This window comes from Lampris incognitus, chromosome 18 (assembly GCF_029633865.1).
Source record: "Lampris incognitus isolate fLamInc1 chromosome 18, fLamInc1.hap2, whole genome shotgun sequence".
In the NCBI taxonomy this organism is placed as follows: Eukaryota; Metazoa; Chordata; class Actinopteri; order Lampriformes; family Lampridae; genus Lampris; species Lampris incognitus.
Genome location: NC_079228.1, coordinates 42,449,839 through 42,474,100, shown reverse-complemented (window position 1 = coordinate 42,474,100; position 24,262 = coordinate 42,449,839). Strand labels below are relative to the sequence as shown.

General features: G+C 44.8%; 1 protein-coding gene across 1 annotated transcript in view; it reads right to left on the bottom strand.

Annotated features, from left to right (window-relative positions):
- LOC130128250 (glycogen synthase kinase-3 beta-like) overlaps positions 1 to 24,262 on the bottom strand; it is a 91,463-nt gene that overhangs the window by 37,812 nt on the left and 29,389 nt on the right. The window contains exons 8-9 of the mRNA XM_056297885.1: positions 19,397 to 19,492; positions 11,007 to 11,193 (exon numbers count right to left, since the gene is read on the bottom strand). Coding sequence (XP_056153860.1) covers positions 11,007 to 11,193; positions 19,397 to 19,492 — 283 coding nt within the window. The remainder of the gene's footprint in view (positions 1 to 11,006; positions 11,194 to 19,396; positions 19,493 to 24,262) is intronic.

Below are 24,262 nucleotides of genomic sequence, written 5' to 3'. Positions count from 1 at the left end.
AGTCCTGGCTGAGAGAGGTGGTATAATATAGTACTCTACATGTTGCTGGTCCTGAGTCCTGGCTGAGAGAGGTGGTATAATATAGTACTCCACATGTTGCTGGTCCTGAGTCCTGGCTGAGAGAGGTGGTATAATATAGTACTCTACATGTTGCTGGTCCTGACTCCTGACTGAGAGAGGTGGTATAATATAGTACTTTACATGTTACTGGTCCTGAGTCCTGGCTGAGAGAGGTGGTATAATATAGTACTCTACATGTTACTGGTCCTGAGTCCTGGCTGAGAGAGGTGGTATAATATAGTACTCTACATGTTGCTGGTCCTGAGTCCTGGCTGAGAGAGGTGGTATAATATAGTACTCTACATGTTGCTGGTCCTGAGTCCTGGCTGAGAGAGGTGGTATAATATATTCTACATTGTACTGGTCCTGAGTCTTGGCTGAGAGAGGTGGTATAATATAGTACTCTACATGTTACTGGTCCTGAGTCCTGGCTGAGAGAGGTGGTATAATATAGTACTCTACATGTTACTGGTCCTGAGTCCTGGCTGAGAGAGGTGGTATAATATAGTACTCTACATGTTGCTGGTCCTGAGTCCTGGCTGAGAGAGGTGGTATAATATAGTACTCTACATGTTGCTGGTCCTGAGTCCTGGCTGAGAGAGGTGGTATAATATATTCTACATTGTACTGGTCCTGAGTCTTGGCTGAGAGAGGTGGTATAATATATTCTACATGTTGCTGGTCCTGAGTCCTGGCTGAGAGAGGTGGTATAATATAGTACTCTACATGTTACTGGTCCTGAGTCCTGGCTGAGAGAGGTGGTATAATATAGTACTCTACATGTTGCTGGTCCTGAGTCCTGGCTGAGAGAGGTGGTATAATATAGTACTCTACATGTTGCTGGTCCTGAGTCCTGGCTGAGAGAGGTGGTATAATATAGTACTCTACATGTTGCTGGTCCTGAGTCCTGGCTGAGAGAGGTGGTATAATATATTCTACATGTTACTGGTCCTGAGTCCTGGCTGAGAGAGGTGGTATACTATAGTACTCTACATACTGCTGGTCTTGAGTCCTGGCTGAGAGAGGTGGTATAATATAGTACTCTACATGTTACTGGTCCTGAGTCCTGGCTGAGAGAGATGATATAATATATTCTACATGTTACTGGTCCTGAGTCCTGGCTGAGAGAGGTGGTATAATATATTCTACATATTGCTGGTCCTGAGTCCTGGCTGAGAGAGGTGGTATAATATATTCTACATATTGCTGGTCCTGAGTCCTGGCTAAGAGAGGTGGTATAATATATTCTACATATTGCTGGTCCTGAGTCCTGGCTGAGAGAGGTGATATAATATATTCTACATATTGCTGGTCCTGAGTCCTGGCTGAGAGAGGTGGTATAATATAGTACTCTACATGTTGCTGGTCCTGAGTCCTGGCTGAGAGAGGTGGTATAATATATTCTACATGTTGCTGGTCCTGAGTCCTGGCTGAGAGAGGTGGTATACTATAGTACTCTACATGTTGCTGGTCCTGAGTCCTGGCTGAGAGAGTTGGTATAATATATTCTACATGTTACTGGTCCTGAGTCCTGGCTGAGAGAGGTGGTATAATATATTCTACATGTTACTGGTCCTGAGTCCTGGCTGAGAGAGGTGGTATAATATAGTACTCTACATGTTGCTGGTCCTGAGTCCTGGCTGAGAGAGGTGGTATAATATATTCTACATGTTGCTGGTCCTGAGTCCTGGCTGAGAGAGGTGGTATAATATATTCTACATGTTACTGGTCCTGAGTCCTGGCTGAGAGAGGTGGTATAATATAGTACTCTACATGTTACTGGTCCTGAGTCCTGGCTAAGAGAGGTGGTATAATATATTCTACATGTTACTGGTCCTGATTCCTGGCTGAGAGAGGTGATATGATGTATTCTACATGTTACTGGTCCTGAGTCCTGGCTGAGAGAGGTGGTATAATATAGTACTTTACATGTTGCTGGTCCTGAGTCCTGGCTAAGAGAGGTGGTATAATATATTCTACATGTTACTGGTCCTGATTCCTGGCTGAGAGAGGTGATATGATATATTCTACATGTTACTGGTCCTGAGTCCTGGCTGAGAGAGGTGGTATAATATATTCTACATGTTACTGGTCCTGAGTCCTGGCTGAGAGAGGTGGTATAATATAGTACTCTACATGTTACTGGTCCTGAGTCCTGGCTAAGAGAGGTGGTATAATATATTCTACATGTTACTGGTCCTGATTCCTGGCTGAGAGAGGTGATATGATGTATTCTACATGTTACTGGTCCTGAGTCCTGGCTGAGAGAGGTGGTATAATATATTCTACATATTGCTGGTCCTGAGTCCTGGCTAAGAGAGGTGGTATAATATATTCTACATATTGCTGGTCCTGAGTCCTGTCTGAGAGAGGTGGTCCCAGGACTCAGGACCAGCAACATGTAGAGTACTATATTATAGGTGATATAATATATTCTACATATTGCTGGTCCTGAGTCCTGGCTGAGAGAGGTGGTATAATATATTCTACATGTTACTGGTCCTGAGTCCTGGCTGAGAGAGGCGGTATAATATAGTACTCTACATGTTGCTGGTCCTGAGTCCTGGCTGAGAGAGGTGGTATAATATAGTACTCTACATGTTGCTGGTCCTGAGTCCTGGCTGAGAGAGGTGGTATAATATAGTACTCTACATGTTACTGGTCCTGAGTCCTGGCTGAGAGAGGTGGTATAATATAGTACTCTACATGTTGCTGGTCCTGAGTCCTGGCTGAGAGAGGTGGTATAATATATTCTACATTGTACTGGTCCTGAGTCTTGGCTGAGAGAGGTGGTATAATATATTCTACATGTTGCTGGTCCTGAGTCCTGGCTGAGAGAGGTGGTATAATATAGTACTCTACATGTTACTGGTCCTGACTCCTGGCTGAGAGAGGTGGTATAATATAGTACTCTACATGTTGCTGGTCCTGAGTCCTGGCTGAGAGAGGTGGTATAATATAGTACTCTACATGTTGCTGGTCCTGAGTCCTGGCTGAGAGAGGTGGTATAATATAGTACTCTACATGTTGCTGGTCCTGAGTCCTGGCTGAGAGAGGTGGTATAATATAGTACTCTACATGTTGCTGGTCCTGAGTCCTGGCTGAGAGAGGTGGTATAATATAGTACTCTACATGTTGCTGGTCCTGAGTCCTGGCTGAGAGAGGTGGTATAATATATTCTACATGTTACTGGTCCTGAGTCCTGGCTGAGAGAGGTGGCATACTATAGTACTCTACATACTGCTGGTCTTGAGTCCTGGCTGAGAGAGGTGGTATAATATATTACTCTACATGTTACTGGTCCTGAGTCCTGGCTGAGAGAGATGATATAATATATTCTACATGTTACTGGTCCTGAGTCCTGGCTGAGAGAGGTGGTATAATATATTCTACATATTGCTGGTCCTGAGTCCTGGCTGAGAGAGGTGGTATAATATATTCTACATATTGCTGGTCCTGAGTCCTGGCTGAGAGAGGAAATATAATATATTCTACATATTGCTGGTCCTGAGTCCTGGCTGAGAGAGGTGGTATAATATAGTACTCTACATGTTGCTGGTCCTGAGTCCTGGCTGAGAGAGGTGGTATAATATAGTACTCTACATGTTACTGGTCCTGAATCTTGGCTGAGAGAGGTGGTATAATATAGTATTCTACATGTTGCTGGTCCTGAGTCCTTGGCTGAGAGAGGTGGTATACTATAGTACTCTACATGTTGCTGGTCCTGAGTCCTGGCTGAGAGAGTTGGTATAATATATTCTACATGTTACTGGTCCTGAGTCCTGGCTGAGAGAGGTGGTATAATATATTCTACATGTTGCTGGTCCTGAGTCCTGGCTGAGAGAGGTGGTATAATATAGTACTCTACATGTTGCTGGTCCTGAGTCCTGGCTGAGAGAGGTGGTATAATATAGTACTCTACATGTTGCTGGTCCTGAGTCCTGGCTGAGAGAGGTGGTATAATATAGTACTCTACATGTTACTGGTCCTGAATCTTGGCTGAGAGGGGTGGTATAATATAGTATTCTACATGTTGCTGGTCCTGAGTCCTGGCTGAGAGAGGTGGTATAATATAGTACTCTACATGTTGCTGGTCCTGAGTCCTGGCTGAGAGAGGTGGTATAATATATTCTACATGTTACTGGTCCTGAGTCCTGGCTGCGAGAGGTGATATAATATATTCTACATGTTACTGGTCCTGAGTCCTGGCTGAGAGAGGTGGTATAATATAGTACTCTACATGTTGCTGGCCCTGAGTCCTGGCTGAGAGAGGTGATATAATATATTCTACATGTTACTGGTCCTGAGTCCTGGCTGAGAGAGGTGGTATAATATAGTACTCTACATGTTGCTGGTCCTGAGTCCTGGCTGAGAGAGGTGGTATAATATATTCTACATGTTGCTGGTCCTGAGTCCTGGCTGAGAGAGGTGGTATAATATAGTACTCTACATGTTGCTGGTCCTGAGTCCTGGCTGAGAGAGGTGATATAATATAGTACTCTACATGTTGCTGGTCCTGAGTCCTGGCTGAGAGAGGTGGTATAATATAGTACTCTACATGTTACTGGTCCTGAGTCCTGGCTGAGAGAGGTGGTATAATATAGTACTCTACATGTTACTGGTCCTGAGTCCTGGCTGAGAGAGGTGGTATAATATAGTACTCTACATGTTGCTGGTCCTGAGTCCTGGCTGAGAGAGGTGGTATAATATAGTACTCTACATGTTGCTGGTCCTGAGTCCTGGCTGAGAGAGGTGGTATAATATATTCTACATTGTACTGGTCCTGAGTCTTGGCTGAGAGAGGTGGTATAATATATTCTACATGTTGCTGGTCCTGAGTCCTGGCTGAGAGAGGTGATATAATATATTCTACATGTTACTGGTCCTGAGTCCTGGCTGAGAGAGGTGGTATAATATAGTACTCTACATGTTGCTGTTCCTGAGTCCTGGCTGAGAGAGGTGGTATAATATAGTACTCTACATGTTACTGGTCCTGAGTCCTGGCTGAGAGAGGTGGTATAATATAGTACTCTACATGTTGCTGGTCCTGAGTCCTGGCTGAGAGAGGTGGTATAATATAGTACTCTACATGTTACTGGTCCTGAGTCCTGGCTGAGAGAGGTGGTATAATATATTCTACATATTGCTGGTCCTGAGTCCTGGCTGAGAGAGGTGGTATAATATATTCTACATGTTACTGGTCCTGAGTCCTGGCTGAGAGAGGTGGTATATTATAGTACTCTACATATTGCTGGTCCTGAGTCCTGGCTGAGAGAGGTGGTATAATATATTCAAGATGTTACTGGTCCTGAGTCCTGGCTGAGAGAGGTGGTATAATATAGTACTCTACATGTTGCTGGTCCTGAGTCCTGGCTGAGAGAGGTGGTATAATATAGTACTCTACATGTTGCTGGTCCTGAGTCCTGGCTGAGAGAGGTGGTATAATATAGTACTCTACATGTTGCTGGTCCTGAGTCCTGGCTGAGAGAGGTGGTATAATATAGTACTCTACATGTTACTGGTCCTGAATCTTGGCTGAGAGAGGTGGTATAATATAGTATTCTACATGTTGCTGGTCCTGAGTCCTGGCTGAGAGAGGTGGTATAATATAGTACTCTACATGTTGCTGGTCCTGAATCCTGGCTGAGAGAGGTGGTATAATATAGTATTCTACATGTTGCTGGTCCTGAGTCCTGGCTGAGAGAGGTGGTATAATATAGTATTCTACATGTTGCTGGTCCTGAGTCCTGGCTGAGAGAGGTGGTATATTATAGTACTCTACATGTTGCTGGTCCTGAGTCCTGGCTGAGAGAGGTGGTATAATATAGTACTCTACATGTTGCTGGTCCTGAGTCCTGGCTGAGAGAGGTGGTATAATATAGTACTCTACATGTTACTGGTCCTGAGTCCTGGCTGAGAGAGGTGATATAATATATTCTACATGTTGCTGGTCCTGAGTCCTGGCTGAGAGAGGTGATATAATATATTCTACATGTTACTGGTCCTGAGTCCTGGCTGAGAGAGGTGATATAATATATTCTACATGTTACTGGTCCTGAGTCCTGGCTGAGAGAGGTGGTATAATATATTCTACATATTGCTGGTCCTGAGTCCTGGCTGAGAGAGGTGGTATAATATATTCTACATATTGCTGGTCCTGAGTCCTGGCTGAGAGAGGTGGTATAATATAGTACTCTACATGTTACTGGTCCTGAGTCCTGGCTGAGAGAGGTGGTATAATATAGTACTCTACATGTTGCTGGTCCTGAGTCCTGGCTGAGAGAGGTGGTATAATATAGTACTCTACATGTTGCTGGTCCTGAGTCCTGGCTGAGAGAGGTGGTATAATATAGTACTCTACATGTTGCTGGTCCTGGGTCCTGGCTGAGAGAGGTGGTATAATATAGTACTCTACATGTTGCTGGTCCTGAGTCCTGGCTGAGAGAGGTGGTATAATATAGTACTCTACATGTTACTGGTCCTGAGTCCTGGCTGAGAGAGGTGGTATAATATATTCTACATATTGCTGGTCCTGAGTCCTGGCTGAGAGAGGTGGTATAATATAGTACTCTACATGTTACTGGTCCTGAGTCCTGGCTGAGAGAGGTGGTATAATATATTCTACATGTTACTGGTCCTGAGTCCTGGCTGAGAGAGGTGATATAATATATTCTACACGTTACTGGTCCTGAGTCCTGGCTGCGAGAGGTGGTATAATATAGTACTCTACATGTTCCTGGTCCTGAGTCCTGGCTGAGAGAGGTGGTATAATATATTCTACATGTTACTGGTCCTGAGTCCTGGCTGCGAGAGGTGATATAATATATTCTACATGTTACTGGTCCTGAGTCCTGGCTGAGAGAGGTGGTATAATATAGTACTCTACATGTTGCTGGCCCTGAGTCCTGGCTGAGAGAGGTGATATAATATATTCTACATGTTACTGGTCCTGAGTCCTGGCTGAGAGAGGTGGTATAATATAGTACTCTACATGTTGCTGGTCCTGAGTCCTGGCTGAGAGAGGTGGTATAATATATTCTACATGTTGCTGGTCCTGAGTCCTGGCTGAGAGAGGTGGTATAATATAGTACTCTACATGTTGCTGGTCCTGAGTCCTGGCTGAGAGAGGTGATATAATATAGTACTCTACATGTTGCTGGTCCTGAGTCCTGGCTGAGAGAGGTGGTATAATATAGTACTCTACATGTTACTGGTCCTGAGTCCTGGCTGAGAGAGGTGGTATAATATAGTACTCTACATGTTACTGGTCCTGAGTCCTGGCTGAGAGAGGTGGTATAATATAGTACTCTACATGTTGCTGGTCCTGAGTCCTGGCTGAGAGAGGTGGTATAATATAGTACTCTACATGTTGCTGGTCCTGAGTCCTGGCTGAGAGAGGTGGTATAATATATTCTACATTGTACTGGTCCTGAGTCTTGGCTGAGAGAGGTGGTATAATATATTCTACATGTTGCTGGTCCTGAGTCCTGGCTGAGAGAGGTGATATAATATATTCTACATGTTACTGGTCCTGAGTCCTGGCTGAGAGAGGTGATATAATATATTCTACATGTTACTGGTCCTGAGTCCTGGCTGAGAGAGGTGGTATAATATATTCTACATGTTACTGGTCCTGAGTCCTGGCTGAGAGAGGTGGTATAATATAGTACTCTACATGTTGCTGTTCCTGAGTCCTGGCTGAGAGAGGTGGTATAATATAGTACTCTACATGTTACTGGTCCTGAGTCCTGGCTGAGAGAGGTGGTATAATATAGTACTCTACATGTTGCTGGTCCTGAGTCCTGGCTGAGAGAGGTGGTATAATATAGTACTCTACATGTTACTGGTCCTGAGTCCTGGCTGAGAGAGGTGGTATAATATATTCTACATATTGCTGGTCCTGAGTCCTGGCTGAGAGAGGTGGTATAATATATTCTACATGTTACTGGTCCTGAGTCCTGGCTGAGAGAGGTGGTATATTATAGTACTCTACATATTGCTGGTCCTGAGTCCTGGCTGAGAGAGGTGGTATAATATATTCAAGATGTTACTGGTCCTGAGTCCTGGCTGAGAGAGGTGGTATAATATAGTACTCTACATGTTGCTGGTCCTGAGTCCTGGCTGAGAGAGGTGGTATAATATAGTACTCTACATGTTGCTGGTCCTGAGTCCTGGCTGAGAGAGGTGGTATAATATAGTACTCTACATGTTGCTGGTCCTGAGTCCTGGCTGAGAGAGGTGGTATAATATAGTACTCTACATGTTACTGGTCCTGAATCTTGGCTGAGAGAGGTGGTATAATATAGTATTCTACATGTTGCTGGTCCTGAGTCCTGGCTGAGAGAGGTGGTATAATATAGTACTCTACATGTTGCTGGTCCTGAATCCTGGCTGAGAGAGGTGGTATAATATAGTATTCTACATGTTGCTGGTCCTGAGTCCTGGCTGAGAGAGGTGGTATAATATAGTATTCTACATGTTGCTGGTCCTGAGTCCTGGCTGAGAGAGGTGGTATATTATAGTACTCTACATGTTGCTGGTCCTGAGTCCTGGCTGAGAGAGGTGGTATAATATAGTACTCTACATGTTGCTGGTCCTGAGTCCTGGCTGAGAGAGGTGGTATAATATAGTACTCTACATGTTACTGGTCCTGAGTCCTGGCTGAGAGAGGTGATATAATATATTCTACATGTTGCTGGTCCTGAGTCCTGGCTGAGAGAGGTGGTATAATATATTCTACATATTGCTGGTCCTGAGTCCTGGCTGAGAGAGGTGGTATAATATATTCTACATATTGCTGGTCCTGAGTCCTGGCTGAGAGAGGTGGTATAATATAGTACTCTACATGTTACTGGTCCTGAGTCCTGGCTGAGAGAGGTGGTATAATATAGTGCTCTACATGTTACTGGTCCTGAGTCCTGGCTGAGAGAGGTGATATAATATATTCTACATATTGCTGGTCCTGAGTCCTGGCTGAGAGAGGTGGTATAATATATTCTACATGTTACTGGTCCTGAGTCCTGGGTGAGAGAGGTGGTATAATATATTCTACATGTTACTGGTCCTGAGTCCTGGCTGAGAGAGGTGGTATAATATATTCTACATATTGCTGGTCCTGAGTCCTGGCTGAGAGAGGTGGTATAATATAGTACTCTACATGTTGCCTGATAAGTTACGAGTCTCCAGAAACGGTACTGACGCAGCGCAAACAACGAGACCAGTTTTAAGCTATTTGGACAACAATGGGGTGCAAAATTGAGTCCCACATTTAAAAAGTATTGTTCTAGGCATATATGTGAAGAATTACAGAGCACAAATGGTTCTTTTAATGGCACAAACGAACGACATCGGTTTGGCACAATTTGGACGATAACAGGGTGCAGGGTGATGTCACAGCCTATAAAATGTCATGCTTAATAGCTCAAAAACCTTACAGCACTAACAACCGTATCTGCAGCAAAAAACAGCACAAATGAATGATAAAGTTATTCAGGATGTGATTACATGGGATGCCAACTTCACCAAGATCATTTTGTTAAGGTTCATTAGATGTGTGTTAAAACTTTTTAATGGAAAGACATAGGTCTTCTTTGATTATTCTTGAGACAATTAAGGCATTTTGGCAGCTCTACTGTTAAAACAAAAGGTGCTGCCTGCACCACCTTGGCAAAAATTAAGTTTATTTGCATTGCAGCTACAGTCTCAGAGGGCTTTATGTTCACACAGTGAGAAACAGGCAGACACAGTCAACAATGACGGACGACACGCTGTCCCTCCACCCTCAGTTTGCACGTTATGTCCATAATGACCAGAGTTTTACACAGGTGCAACAAAACACTTTTCTATCCATCTTCTTTTCTGTGTATGTGTGGAGGGTCATGTAGATGCAGGTTTTCATTCCACACCAACACTTCCGCAGCTGATTTGAGCGATTAATCCCCTCCCGTCTAGCTGAAGGTGTGTTCATCCATGAGACTGGTGTAGTGCTGGACTGGAATGAAAAGCTGCACATGCACTGCCCTCCACGGCCCGTGAGTGGTGCGTACGGGTGGTTGCCGAGTCTCCTGAGCTGAAGTAAAACAGATATGTACCAGTGATTTTGGTGGTGTGGGGAACAAGTGAATTTTGGCTCCAAGGACCAGATTTCACTGCTGGGTCGAGCACAGCCTCGCACTCCAGTCAGCGTAGCATTTTAATAATGGGTCTTTACATGATGACACATTAGACTGTGGTTTAAGTGCAATGACGCACAATACCTAACATGTAAAGATATGTCTGCCCTCTGTAATTTACTTGACAATATGAACTCATTTTCAGGAGCATTTACTACAAACACAAACTGGGGCACTGCTTGATGAGGTTCATGTTCATGTGTGATGCAACTGATAAACCAAGTCGCACAAGGTCACAATGTAAAAAGAAGTTACTGCTTTGATGGACGCTTGAGAATCCCACAGAGCTGTGGCTGAACATGTACAACCTTACCAGCGATTTTATATCTATGAGACAAGGGTAGTTTTGGCTAAAAAAGGCCACAGGTTAGTACTTGGATCAGTGCTAACATCAGTTCCAGATAAGTGTAACACTTTTAGAAAGGTTCAAGATTCAAGAACTTTATTGTCGTTCGCAAGCACAAAGAAACTGCAGTTGTGTCAACCTCAAAAAAGGTCGACACAACCTTTTTAGAAAGGTTCTTCCTCTTTTACATACTTATACACACACATGGATGAACATGCCGTAACTGTGGTTGTATTGTTTTATACATCTTATTGGCCTGTCATATTGGCCCGATGCCAATATTCAATTTTAAAGCCTTTGTCAACTGATACGATAATGTGCCGATATCATGCATCCCTAAAAGAAACCACTGGAGCATATGCAAGTTAACGTATGTGCACGTGTCTGTGCAGCTGAGGATACCCCCACCCTTCCCCCTGCCTCCTTGCCTGTGGTGCTGAAGTTGAAGAGCATGGGCAGCTGCCGGCCGCTGGGCAGCCTTGCATTGGGTTGGCGGAGCTCGTCGAAGAAGGCGTGTGAGCAGGCCTCCAACGGGGAGAGGCGCGTCGCTGGCGTGTACTCCAGCAGCCGAGAACACAGGGCAATGGCCTCCGGTGGCGTCCGGGGCTTGAACACCTGAGGGAGGGACAGATGTGTGGCGAGAGAGGGAGCAATGTAGGTAGAGAGGTTAGTGAGACACACAGGGAGAGGGAGAGAGAGAGGGAGAGAGAGAGATCGATGAAGAAAGATTGGAAAACCAAGTCACATGATGTGAAGACACTCATTAAGGGGGAAAAAGCAGACAGTAAGTCCATGGTTTCATAAAAACTTAACACCTACACTTAAAGATACAATCCTGAGTAGGATTGGGCATCGAGAACTGGTTCCAAATTGGAGCCAGTTGCAAAATTCCAATTCCAAAGGAATCGTTAAGAAATTCAAATTTCGATTCTGCTTATCGGTTCCTAAATAAATTTCACTCGCGCTAAAGTTCGTTTCAGTTTCTGTGGTGGCGGCACGCAGCTTCCAGAGTCTCCGCCTCTGCAAGTTAAATGTGCGCCATCATGGACCAGAGCAAGTGGCGGTCGAAAGTGAAAAACGAAGGGTTGGCACAGTGCAACGCCTGTGGCCAAATTATTTCGTGCAAGGGAGGACGCACAACAAATATGGCCACACATCTTCACCTACAGGCAGGGCTCGAAATTAACTTTTTTCCTCAGTGTCCCACAACTGTCCCGAAAACTACTTTGTATTGTCCCGGATATAACCAACAGTGTCCCACATTTTAATTCTTGTCGTCGCCCCCCCAATTATGCAGAATACATATAATTTGATCCTTTTTTGTCACTTAATCATCACACCATGGACTCTGGTCCACCATATAAGTTTAAAATACCTTTTGTTTTATTAAACATATGAATATTAGTTTCGGGAGTCGGCAGTCGTTTCGGGAGTCGGCAGTATTGGGGCTTGCATCAGGGGGCTGTTTATCCAACCACCTCAGCATTTCTTTCTTCTTCTTCTTTTAACTGCCGTTGATGATGATGGTCTATCGCTCTGGCTCTATGAACGCTGCATTGGCGCGAGTCAGGCAGCAGCCACTGGCAGAGGGGATGACGTAGATGCATTCTATGATTTGCACGAGCAGGTGATTGACTGCCCTATCGTGAGGTGCCGCAAGAACGTAAACCTTCTGTAGTTTCGCCGTTCACACGTTTTTATTAAATTATTCAAACGACAAAGTAACGTCTAGATACTCATAATTAATGACTTTGCAAATAACATCTATTTCGAAGTTTACTTTGACATTTTTTTCACTGTCCCGGAATTGTCCCAGACAAAATATATTTGTGTCCCAGTAGGATTTTTTATGGTCCCCGGGACATCGTTAATTTCAAGCCCTGCCTACATGGTGTACAAATTAACCAGTGTGCCGTGTTTGATACGTGGCGCCGGTCTCCATCTCCTGCCTCGGCGTCCTCTTCAGCCAACCCTGAGCAAACAGCAAGCAGCACCTTGTTGTAACTGGGTAGGTGAAAATTAGGTAACACTTTATTTTAGGGGGTTGGGAATTACCTAGTAATAAGGTGGTAGTTTTTACAGGTAATTTTACAGCTAACCCTAACCCTAACTGTTACCCTAACCCAAATTACAAGGTAATTTCAACCTTAGTTCTAAGAAATTACATGATAATTACCACCTTATTGCTAGGAAATTACTAGGCAATTTCCGGCCCCCTCCGACCCCCTAAAATAAAGTGTAACCGAAAATTAATAACGTTTGTCTTCTTCACACCAGCGAGACGGCAAACAACTTATACCTATAAACTGTATGCAGATACTGACATGTGTTTCCTGTGCTGAACGCTGGCGTGCGTACACAGCCTGAGAAGGCAGATATGCTCATGTTTCTAAACAAGACCTGCTTCTAACTGAAGGAGTTTGATACCTGGTAGTCCGGACCAGGGTGTGACTGTATCTTTACGTCTTCATCCTCATGTATGAAGACAGTTGTTGTAAATGTAAATATAAGAATGAGACACTCACATGAACGATCCCTTCTTAAAACACAATGGCTTGTGTGAAGTCCTTTTTAAATCCACTTTTCTTCTGTGAAAGAAGCACGTGACCTGTTCTGACCCACCTCTCAAAGAACCGGAATTGAGAATCATTGAGAACCAGATCAAAAAGCAGAATCGGAATCAGAATCGTTAAAATCCGAACGATGCCCAACCCTGATCCTGAGTCACCATGATGACCATTTTACCACAACAACAAGGTTTGTGGATCATTTTACTATGACAACAAGGTTTGTGGACCATTTTACTATGACAACAAGGTTTGTGGACCATTTTACTATGACAACAAGGTTTGTGGACCATTTTACTATGACAACAAGGTTTGTGGACCATTTTACTATGACAACAAGGTTTGTGGGCCATTTTACTATGACAACAAGGTTTGTCAAGTCAAGTTTATTTATATAGCACATTTAAAACAACCACAGTTGAACCAAAGTGCTGCATAAGCTTAAAATACAATATAAAATAAGTGACACATATGAATATAAAAATATATGTAAATTGACGTAATAAAATAAAGAATATAAAATGTAAACAATAAAACATAAGAGTAAAAGTATATTTCCACAATAAAATCAGTGTCAAGCTCAACTTGAATTGAATGCCAGATTTGTGGACCATTTTACCACAACAACAATGTTTGTGGAGAACCACACTGTCTGTGTTGTGACTGAACTGAAGACAGCCATGGTTCTTAAACAACTGACACATCTTCTGGAACAAAGTCCTTCATATTAAATCTGAACTAAAATCTCCTGTCAGGAAGATTTGGTTTGCCAACAAGATTTGCATATTTACACAACAAAAGTCAGGAAAAAAAATCCCAAAACTAAAATTAATAACAAATTTGAGAAACAACATGAAAGCCCAATAAAAACACGTGACAACAGCAGAGCAACAACAACCAACAGGAAACTAACATTCAGAGCCGTGAATTTAACATTCTTCTTTCTTCAGATTGTTTGCGTACATATTTAAAGGAATGTTTAACAGTAAAGTTAAATGAACTGGCAGTAGCATAACGTTCGCTCCACTTCATAATCTGAACTTTAAAACGTTGCATTTTAACTTCTTGAGTGATTCTGAATTGCTGGTTCATCTAGAATAGAGTGAGTATCATCTTTCTTGCTTAACGAGCTGCTACTAGTCTTACTGCAGCTACTTGAGTATTAGTCCTTTCTCTATACATCTGCTGTTGGGTCCTAGGGGGAACTAGTGGGATCTTATTCTAGCTGTAGCTGTGTTTCACCTAGTGTGTCCTTAAATATTTCTTGTTGCCGAGCTGTTTTGACTTAGTTATCCTTTTAGCTTATAAATATATTCCTTGGAAACTTGCTGTTTGCAGTTTTAATAGTATTGTGTGAGGTTTGATAGAGTTTTACATAAGTGACCAGTTTCTGGGCAACAGGCCCATTTTCAGTGTACCTCTTTGGCCAATTGGGTGTTAAGTGGCCAGGGTGTGGCTTGCACTCCTGGCAGACAATTAGCAATCGGTGTTCTTTAAATCACTGCTGCTACAGGCAAACAGGTCTAGGCTGGACGAAGGCAAGAGTGAAGAAAGGCAAGCGCGACTTTTTGAAGCCAAGACTGCTCTTTTTAGATCCGGTCAGTCATCTGTATTTTGTGTACCTAGTATAGACTATGTGTTTCCTTTGTATTCCTGTCCTTTCCTCTTACCGGGGCTGGCACAGGTTTTGGGTCACTCCTAGGCGCTGTGACCCTACAAATCTCATCTATCCCACTCCCTCTACTCGCGTTGAGCAAGTGGTGACGAGAGGGCTCTGGAATTGCCAGTCTGTGGTGCCGAAAGCTGAGTTTATCTCAGGCTATGCATCCTTGCTCTCCCTCAAATTTCTTGCTCTGAGACCTGGATCATGCCAGAAAACACTACCACGCCCGCAGTTCTGTCAGATGTGTACTCTTTTTCTCACACTCCCAGAGCTGGGAGGCAGGGTGGTGGTACTGGCCTGCTAATCTCCCCGAAATGGAAATACTCTCTTGTTTCCATTCCACAATTTTCTCCTCCCTCTTTTGAATTTCATGCCGTTACTGTCTCTTATCCAATCAAACTCACCATCGTGGTTGTGTACCGCCCACCAGGCCCCCTTTGTGAGTTTCTGGAGGAGCTTGACACACTTGTCTCGCACTTCCCTGTTGATGACTTTGGACTTATCCTTCTCGCTGACTTCAGCATCCACAATGACAAGCTAGATCCTCTTCTCTCTTTCCTCTCCTCCTTTGACCTTCACCTCTCACCCTCTCCTCCTACCCACAAGGCTGGCAACCAGCTGGACCTTATCTTTACTAGACTCCAGCTCTCTGAACACTATTTCATGTCCTACTCTCCCTCTCTTCAGCCCCTCCCCCTACCCACATGGTTTCCACCCGTAGACATCTCTGCCACTGATCTTTCTACCTCTATCCTCCCTACACCTGAATCTTTCTCTCTCTCCTACCCCCTGACACTGCTACTGATCTTCTCTCTCTACCGTCTCCTCTTCTCTGGACAATCTCTGTCCCCTCACGTCCAGGCCTGCAAGCCCAACTCCACCTGCCCCTTGGTTGTCCGATGCAGTACGTACTGACAGACGGAGCCTAAGAGTGGCAGAGCGCAAATAGAGAAAGGGCAAACTCCCAGAGGACCTTCTCAACTTCCAATTTCTACTTTCTCCTCCTCCCTTTCTGCTGCTAAAGCTGACTTCTATTGCTCTAAAATCCTATCCTCTAATCCTAAGAAACTCTTTGAAGCCTTCTCTACACTTCTTAAACTCCCACCTCCTCCTCCTACTTCCTCCCTGATGACTTCGCTAACTTCTTTGACAAGAAGGTAAATGACATCAGAGCCTCCTTTTCTCCCCACCCGGTTAGCGCTCCTTACACTAGCGCACCCTCTCCACGTCCCACCCTATCCCACCTCACTTCCCTCTCCCCCGACGAGGTCCTCAACCTCATCACATCCAGTTGCCCCACAACATGCTCCCTTGACCCAGTCCCCTCCCCTCTTCTTCAGTCTATAGCACCTGAACTCCTTCCCTTTCTAACCCACCTCAACACCTTCCTCCAGGCAGGATGCTTTCCATCTGCCTTCAAGACTGCTGGAGTCACCCCCCACCTTCTCAAGAAACCATCACGTAAGCCCTCTGACATCAAAAACTACAGACCGGCTTCCCTTCTACCCTTTCTATCCAAAACTCTCAAACGTGCTGTCTTTAACCAACTTTCTTTGTACCTCCACCAGAACAACCTCCTGGACTCCAACCAGTCTGGGTTCAAGGTGGGTCACTCGACAGAGACGGCCCTCCTTGCAGTGATGGAATCACTGCACTCTGCGAGAGCAAACTCTCTCTCCTCTGTCCTGATACTCCTGGACCTGTCAGCTGCGTTCGACACAGTGAACCACCAGATCCTCCTCTCTACCTTCGAGGGGCTGGGTGTCACAGGCTCTGCACTCTCAATGTTTGCATCCTACCTGACGGGTCGCTCCTACCAGGTGACATGGAAGGGATCTGTGTCGGAGCCTTGCAGACTGACTACAGGTGTTCCACAAGGTTTGGTTCTGGGTCCTCTCCTTTTCTCCCTGTACACAACATCCCTGGGTTCTGTTATTTGCTCACATGACTTCTCTTACCATTGCTATGCCGATGACACCCAGCTGATCTTGTCCTTTCCTCCCGCTGACACACAAGTAGAGACACTCATTGCTGTGTGCTTGGCTGGCATCTCGGAGTGGATGGCGACACACCACCTGAAGCTCAATCGGGACAAGACGGAGCTGATTTTCCTCCCGCGGAACGGTGGCCTGCACCGAGACCTGGCAATCACCACTGACAACACCATGGTGACGCCAACTCGGACTGTGAGGAATCTGGGTGTGATCCTGGACGACCAACTGTCGTTTGCTGCAAACGTTGCATCGATTCTTTACTCCTGCAAATTTCTCCCCTATAACATCAGGAGGATTCACCCATTCCTCATCGACGAGATGGCACAGGTGCTCATCCAGGCTCTGGTCATCTCCCGGCTGGACTACAGCAACTCCCTCCTTGTCGGCCATCAGACCTCTGGAGCTTGTTTAGAAAGCTGCAGCTCGTCTGGTGTTCAACTGCCCTAACTTCTCCCACACAACTCCACTTCTCATGTCCCTACACTGGCTCCCAGTATCTGCTTGCATCCAGTTTAAGACTCTGGTGCTAGCCTACAGGGCAGTGAAAGGAACAGCTCCTTCCCGTCTCCAGGCCATGGTCAAGCCCTACACCCCCGCCCAGCCACTTCACTCTGCTGCCTCGGGACGCCTGGTTGCCACGTTGCTCAGAGGCCCCTGCTGCCGATCGACCCGGTCACGGCTCTTTATGTTCTGGCCCCACAGTGGTGGAATGAACTCCCCACTGATAAGACAGCGGAGTCGCTGCCCATCTTTTGGCACAGGTTGGAAACTCACCTCTTTAAGAACTACTACCCTGTTACTTGCTCTTAGCACTTATTGTATTCACTCATTTAAAAAAAAATACAAAAAATCTCTTTCTTGTACTTTAGCACTGGCTTTGTTCTTAGATGCACTTATGACCTCTGATGACTAGTAGTTCTCCTGATCTCCTACGTTAAATGCACTTATTGTAAGTCGCTTTGAATAAAAGTGTCGGCTAAATGACTGTAATGAGTTTGAAGATTTTACATGCTTTTATGTATGACGCAGTGGCGTTGGAACTTAGAACTGGGCTGCATCGCTCCACAGCCTGAGAAATACGCTTCAGGACCCGATACAGCACACGCTTAGTCAATATAGCACATGCTTACAGTCAAGGTCCACTCAGCTTTTATATTCATCCAAACCGCTTGGCATGCTGGAGCCTATCCCAGCAGTCACTGGGCGGCAGGGGGGGAGACACCCTGGACAGGCCGCCAGGCCATCACAGGGCTGACACGCACACACACACACACACACACACACATAGGGACAACTTAGTACGGCTGATTCACCTGACCTACATGGCTTTGGACTGTGGGAGGAAACCCACGCAGACATGGGGAGAACATGCAAACTCCACACAGGATGACCCGGGACCACAACCAAGGTTGGACTACCCCGGGGCTCGAACCCAGGACCTTCTTGCTGTGAGGCGACGGCGTTAACCACTGCGGCACCTCAACCCAGTGTAAAACCTGTTTAGCGATACTACAAACAGTTTAGTGAATTTTGTCTTTTCCATCGAGCTTTTCTTAAACTGTGTCCACACCCCTACACGCCAAGGACAAAGGGTCATGGTGGTCTTCCTAATACACTGCAAGATGTCTCGTTGGTTTTAATGTAGTTTTTTCTATCTGCTGTTTTTATTTATGGTTTAATAAATGGCTGATGAACCCCCGTTTAACATCATTGTTGTCTGTGTCTCCGGTCTGGAGATACCTGGTGGGGTCAAAAACTTGGACTAGAACTATTTCCATGTTTGCACGTCTCTGCACATGATCTGTTAACTTGTTCAAGCCTCTCAGACAGCCTAGGAAATGTGTGTGCAGCAAGGCCAGAGGTGGGACTCGATTTCAGACTAACTGAAGTGTTACTGACACGTCTGTGATCTCAATGATAGCGACCAGCCGCTGAAGTGTCACTGACACGTCTGTGATCCACGCCAACGATGAGCCGCTGAAGTGTCACTGACACGTCTGTGATCTCACGCCAGCGATCAGCCGCTAAAGTGAACATGGACTCAGCCAAGTTGTAACAGCACGTGTGGAACGTCAGTCACCTGTACTTTGTGTGTGTGTGTGGTTGTGTAACAGACACTGTCTACTCAAGTGTTTGCAAATCCTCAAAGGCAAACAAACATCGACTTGTTTGATTCAATAAGTGGCTCCTCTTAAAAAGCTGCATGTTTATTATTAGGCTTGTACCATAAAAATGCAGTTAAATTAGACTAAGACTGCTTTTATTGTCAGTTCCTCATAAGCATGTCTCACAGACAAGGGAATGAAGTTACGTTTCACAAGGACCACAGTGTCACATAAAACAAACACACAATAAATATTCAAAACAAAAATGACTGCTGTTTGTTTTTGTTAAATTGTTAATCGCAATTATTTGTATGACAATTGTCTACTAAAATGTAATTATGGTGACTGCCCTATCCCCACCCCAAAAATACTTTGAGCTTTGTTTAAAGGTGTGTTTCGTCCAGTTGTACAACCTTTTAGCATCCTGGGTGCGAGGGAAGTCACTTTACACATTAAGAGGGAGCGTCAGCAGACTGGTACTCAACCCACCTTGGTCCAGGGATGAGCTTTGATCTGAGGGAACTTGAACTCTGTGTAGTTTGGGTTCATTTCTCGGATCTGCTCCCTTGTGGGGGTCCCTAGCACCTGAGCAGAAACGAAAAGAGATCCATGAGCATCACGATACAAACAGCAGGCCACAGTTCTGCCTGCTGCAGGAGACAGACGGCACAGCCGACTGTCCTGCGACGCTCCCAGCACTTTTTAACACCATAACACTCATAGTCTTCCTCAGTAGACACACAAACACAATGCATATGAGGCTGCATGGATCTGGATTAAAGGACCTGCAAGCACAGCCAACCATTTTGTATTCTTACACCTAGTTGGTTGATTTGTTAGAACTGCATTTATAAATTCTGTTTTTTTTCCAGTGAATTTATCTGTGTGTAAATGGACTGCATTTATACAGCACTTATCTCGTCTACCGGCCACTCAAAGAGCTTTACAGTGTACGCCTCATGTTCACCCATTCACACACACACACAGATGGTGGAGGCTGCCATGCAAGGTGCCAACCTGCTCATCAGGAGCAGTTAAGGACTCAGTGTCTTGCTCAAGGACAATTCAACATACTTCGCTGCAGGAGCCTACCTTCTTTTTTTTTTTTTTTTTGATTTTATTTCTGATTTTTCCCTTTTTTCTCCCAATTTAGTGGCCAATTGATCCCTATTTTAATTCAAACACCCACCCTCGTATTGCATGCGTTCGCCAACTGCATCTCTCCGGCCGGCAGTCTCGAAGGAGACGCCTCCCCACTTTCGTGACAAGGCGAATCCAAGCCGAACCACTGTTTTTCCGACACACACAGAGACGCATTCACATGACGAACACAAGCCGACTCCGCCCCCCTCCCGAAGACAGCGTTGCCAATGATTGCTGCTTCATCGAGTCCGGCCATAGTCGGATCTGACGAGACCGGGGCGCGAACCCCGGTCCCCAGTGGGAGGAGCCTACCTTCTGATTACTAGAAGACCCACTCCTACTACCTCCCGAGCCATGCTGCCCCATGTGTGAGTGCTAACTTTAGCATTAGCCTAGAATTATTGCAACCAATGTCCATTTACACTTTATTTAGGTGAAGTAAGCAAGTCAGGGACTCAACACAAGCCCCTCAGCTGCACATGAAGAGTGCCTATGCATAAGTGTTGTGTGGCATTGTCAAGTCGTGTTATGTGTTGTGTGGCATTGTCAAATCGTGTTATGTGTTGCGTGGCATTGTCAAGTCGTGTTATGTGTTGTGTGGCATTGTCAAGTCGTGTTATGTGTTGTGTGGCATTGTCAAGTTGTGTTATGTGTTGTGTGGCATTGTCAAATCGTGTTATGTGTTGCGTGGCATTGTCAAATCGTGTTATGTGTTGTGTGGCATTGTCAAGTCGTGTTATGTGTTGTGTGGCATTGTCAAGTCGTGTTATGTGTTGTGTGGCATTGTCAAGTTGTGTTATGTGTTGTGTGGCATTGTCAAATCGTGTTATGTGTTGCGTGGCATTGTCAAATCGTGTTATGTGTTGTGTGGCATTGTCAAATTGTGTTATGTGTTGCGTGGCATTGTCAAGTCGTGTTATGTGTTGTGTGGCATTGTCAAGTCGTGTTATGTGTTGTGTGGCATTGTCAAGTTGTGTTATGTGTTGTGTGGCATTGTCAAATCGTGTTATGTGTTGTGTGGCATTGTCAAGTCGTGTTATGTGTTGTGTGGCATTGTCAAATCGTGTTATGTGTTGCATGGCATTGTCAAGTCGTGTTATGTGTTGTGTGGCATTGTCAAGTTGTGTTATGTGTTGTGTGGCATTGTCAAATCGTGTTATGTGTTGCGTGGCATTGTCAAGTCGTGTTATGTGTTGCGTGGCATTGTCAAGTCGTGTTATGTGTTGTGTGGCATTGTCAAGTTGTGTTATGTGTTGTGTGGCATTGTCAAATCGTGTTATGTGTTGCGTGGCATTGTCAAGTCGTGTTATGTGTTGCGTGGCATTGTCAAGTCGTGTTATGTGTTGCGTGGCATTGTCAAGTCGTGTTATGTGTTGTGTGGCATTGTCAAGTTGTGTTATGTGTTGTGTGGCATTGTCAAATCGTGTTATGTGTTGCGTGGCATTGTCAAATCGTGTTATGCGTTGCGTGGCATTGTTAAGTCTTGTTACATGTTGCTTGGCATTATGAAGTCGTGTTATGTGTTGTGTGGCATTGTTAAGTCTTGTTACGTGTTGCTTGGCATTGTGAAGTCGTGTTATGTGTTGTGTGGCATTGTTAAGTCTTGTTACGTGTTGCGTGGCATTGTCAAGTCGTGTTATGTGTTGCGTGGCATTGTCAAGTCGTGTTATGTGTTGCTTGGCATTGTGAAGTCGTGTTATGTGTTGTGTGGCATTGTTAAGTCTTGTTACGTGTTGCATGGCATTGTCAAGTCGTGTTATGTGTTGTGTGGCATTGTCAAGTTGTGTTATGCATTGTGTGGCATTGTTAAGTCTTGTTACGTGTGGCATGGCATTGTTAAGTCTTGTTACGTGTTGCGTGGCATTGTCAAGTCGTGTTATGTGTTGCGTGGCATTGTCAAGTCGTGTTATGCATTGTGTGGCATTGTTAAGTCTTGTTACGTGTTGCATGGCATTGTCAAGTCGTGTTATGTGTTGTGTGGCATTGTCAAGTTGTGTTATGCATTGTGTGGCATTGTTAAGTCTTGTTACGTGTGGCGTGGCATTGTCAAGTCGTGTTATGTGTTGTGTGGCATTGTTAAGTCTTGTTACGTGTTGCATGGCATTGTCAAGTCGTGTTATGTGTTGTGTGGCATTGTTAAGTCGTGTTATGTGTTGTGTGGCATTGTTAAGTCGTGTTACGTGTTGCATGGCATTGTCAAGTCATGTTGTGTGTTGCGTGGCATTGTCAAGTCGTGCTGTGTGGCATTGTGTTGTGTGTCTGCTACTTGCTGAATATGTGAGTAGCAGTCCTCGCCAGTCGTGTGGTTTCTGATATTTCTATGGAGACTGCATGTGTGGTGTGCTTGCTGCATCACACGTTGCATGTCTGGATATACAGGCAATGTGTCATTGGTCGCAGCAAATAAGGGGGTGCTTGGTTTGATGCGCAGGTCGTCTAAATAAGGGGGTGCTTGGTTTGATGCGCAGGTCGTCTAAATAAGGGGGTGCTTGGTTTGATGCGCAGGTCGTCTAAATAAGGGGGTGCTTGGTTTGATGCGCAGGTCGTCTAAATAAGGGGGTGCTTGGTTTGATGCACAGTTCGTCTAAATAAGGGGGTGCTTGGTTTGATGCACAGGTCGTCTAAATAAGGGGGTGCTTGGTTTGATGCACAGTTCGTCTAAATAAGGGGGTGCTTGGTTTGATGCACAGTTCGTCTAAATAAGGGGGTGCTTGGTTTGATGCACAGGTCGTCTAAATAAGGGGGTGCTTGGTTTGATGCACAGGTTGTCTAAATAAGGGGGTGCTTGGTTTGATGCACAGGTAGTCTAAATGCAAACACCACAGACTCGATACCACTCACCACAAACTGCTGTGAGAAAACGAACAGAGATTACGAGTTCAGTACAATTAACGATGCAGTCCTACTGCCTACAAATCTCCCACCTAAAGCAGGCCGAGCAATACACACTCTTCTGCATGACTCACACACACACACACACACACACACACACACACACACACACACACACACACACACACACACACACACACACACACACACACAGTCTTCTACATGACTTACAGAAACACACACACACTCTTCTTTATGACTTACAGAAACACACACACACTCTTCTGCATGACTTACAGAAACACACACACACTCTTCTGCATGACTTACAGAAACACACACTCTTCTGCATGACTTACAGAAACACACACACACACACACACACACACACACACAGTCTTCTACATGACTTACAGAAACACACACACATTCTTCTGCATGACTTACAGAAACACACACACACACTCTTCTGCATGACTTACAGAAACACACACTCTTCTGCATGACTTACAGAAACACACACACACACACACACACACACACACACTCTCTCTTCTGCATGACTTACAGAAACACACACACACTCTTCTGCATGACTTACAGAAACACACACACACTCTTCTGCATGACTTACAGAAACACACACACACACACTCTCTCTCTCTTCTGCATGACTTACAGAAACATACACACACTCTTCTGCATGACTTACAGAAACACACACACATACACTCTTCTGCATGACTTACAGAAACACACACACATACACTCTTCTGCATGACTTACAGAAACACACACACATACACTCTTCTGCATGACTTACAGAAACACACACACATACACTCTTCTGCATGACTTACAGAAACACACACACATACACTCTTCTGCATGACTTACAGAAACACACACACATACACTCTTCTGCATGACTTACAGAAACACACACACACACACACTCTTCTGCATGACTTACAGAAACATAGTCTTCTACATTACTTACAGAAACACACACACACACTCTTCTACATTACTTACAGAAACACACACACACACTCTTCTGCATGACTTACAGAAACACACACACATACACTCTTCTGCAAGACTTACAGAAACACACACACTCTTCTGCATGACTTACAGAAACACACACACATACACTCTTCTGCATGACTTACAGAAACACACACACATACACTCTTCTGCATGACTTACAGAAACACACACACACACACTCTTCTGCATGACTTACAGAAACACACACACACTCTCTCTCTTCTGCATGACTTACAGAAACATACACAAACTCTTCTACATGACTTACAGAAACACACACACATACACTCTTCTGCATGACTTACAGAAAAACACACACACACACAC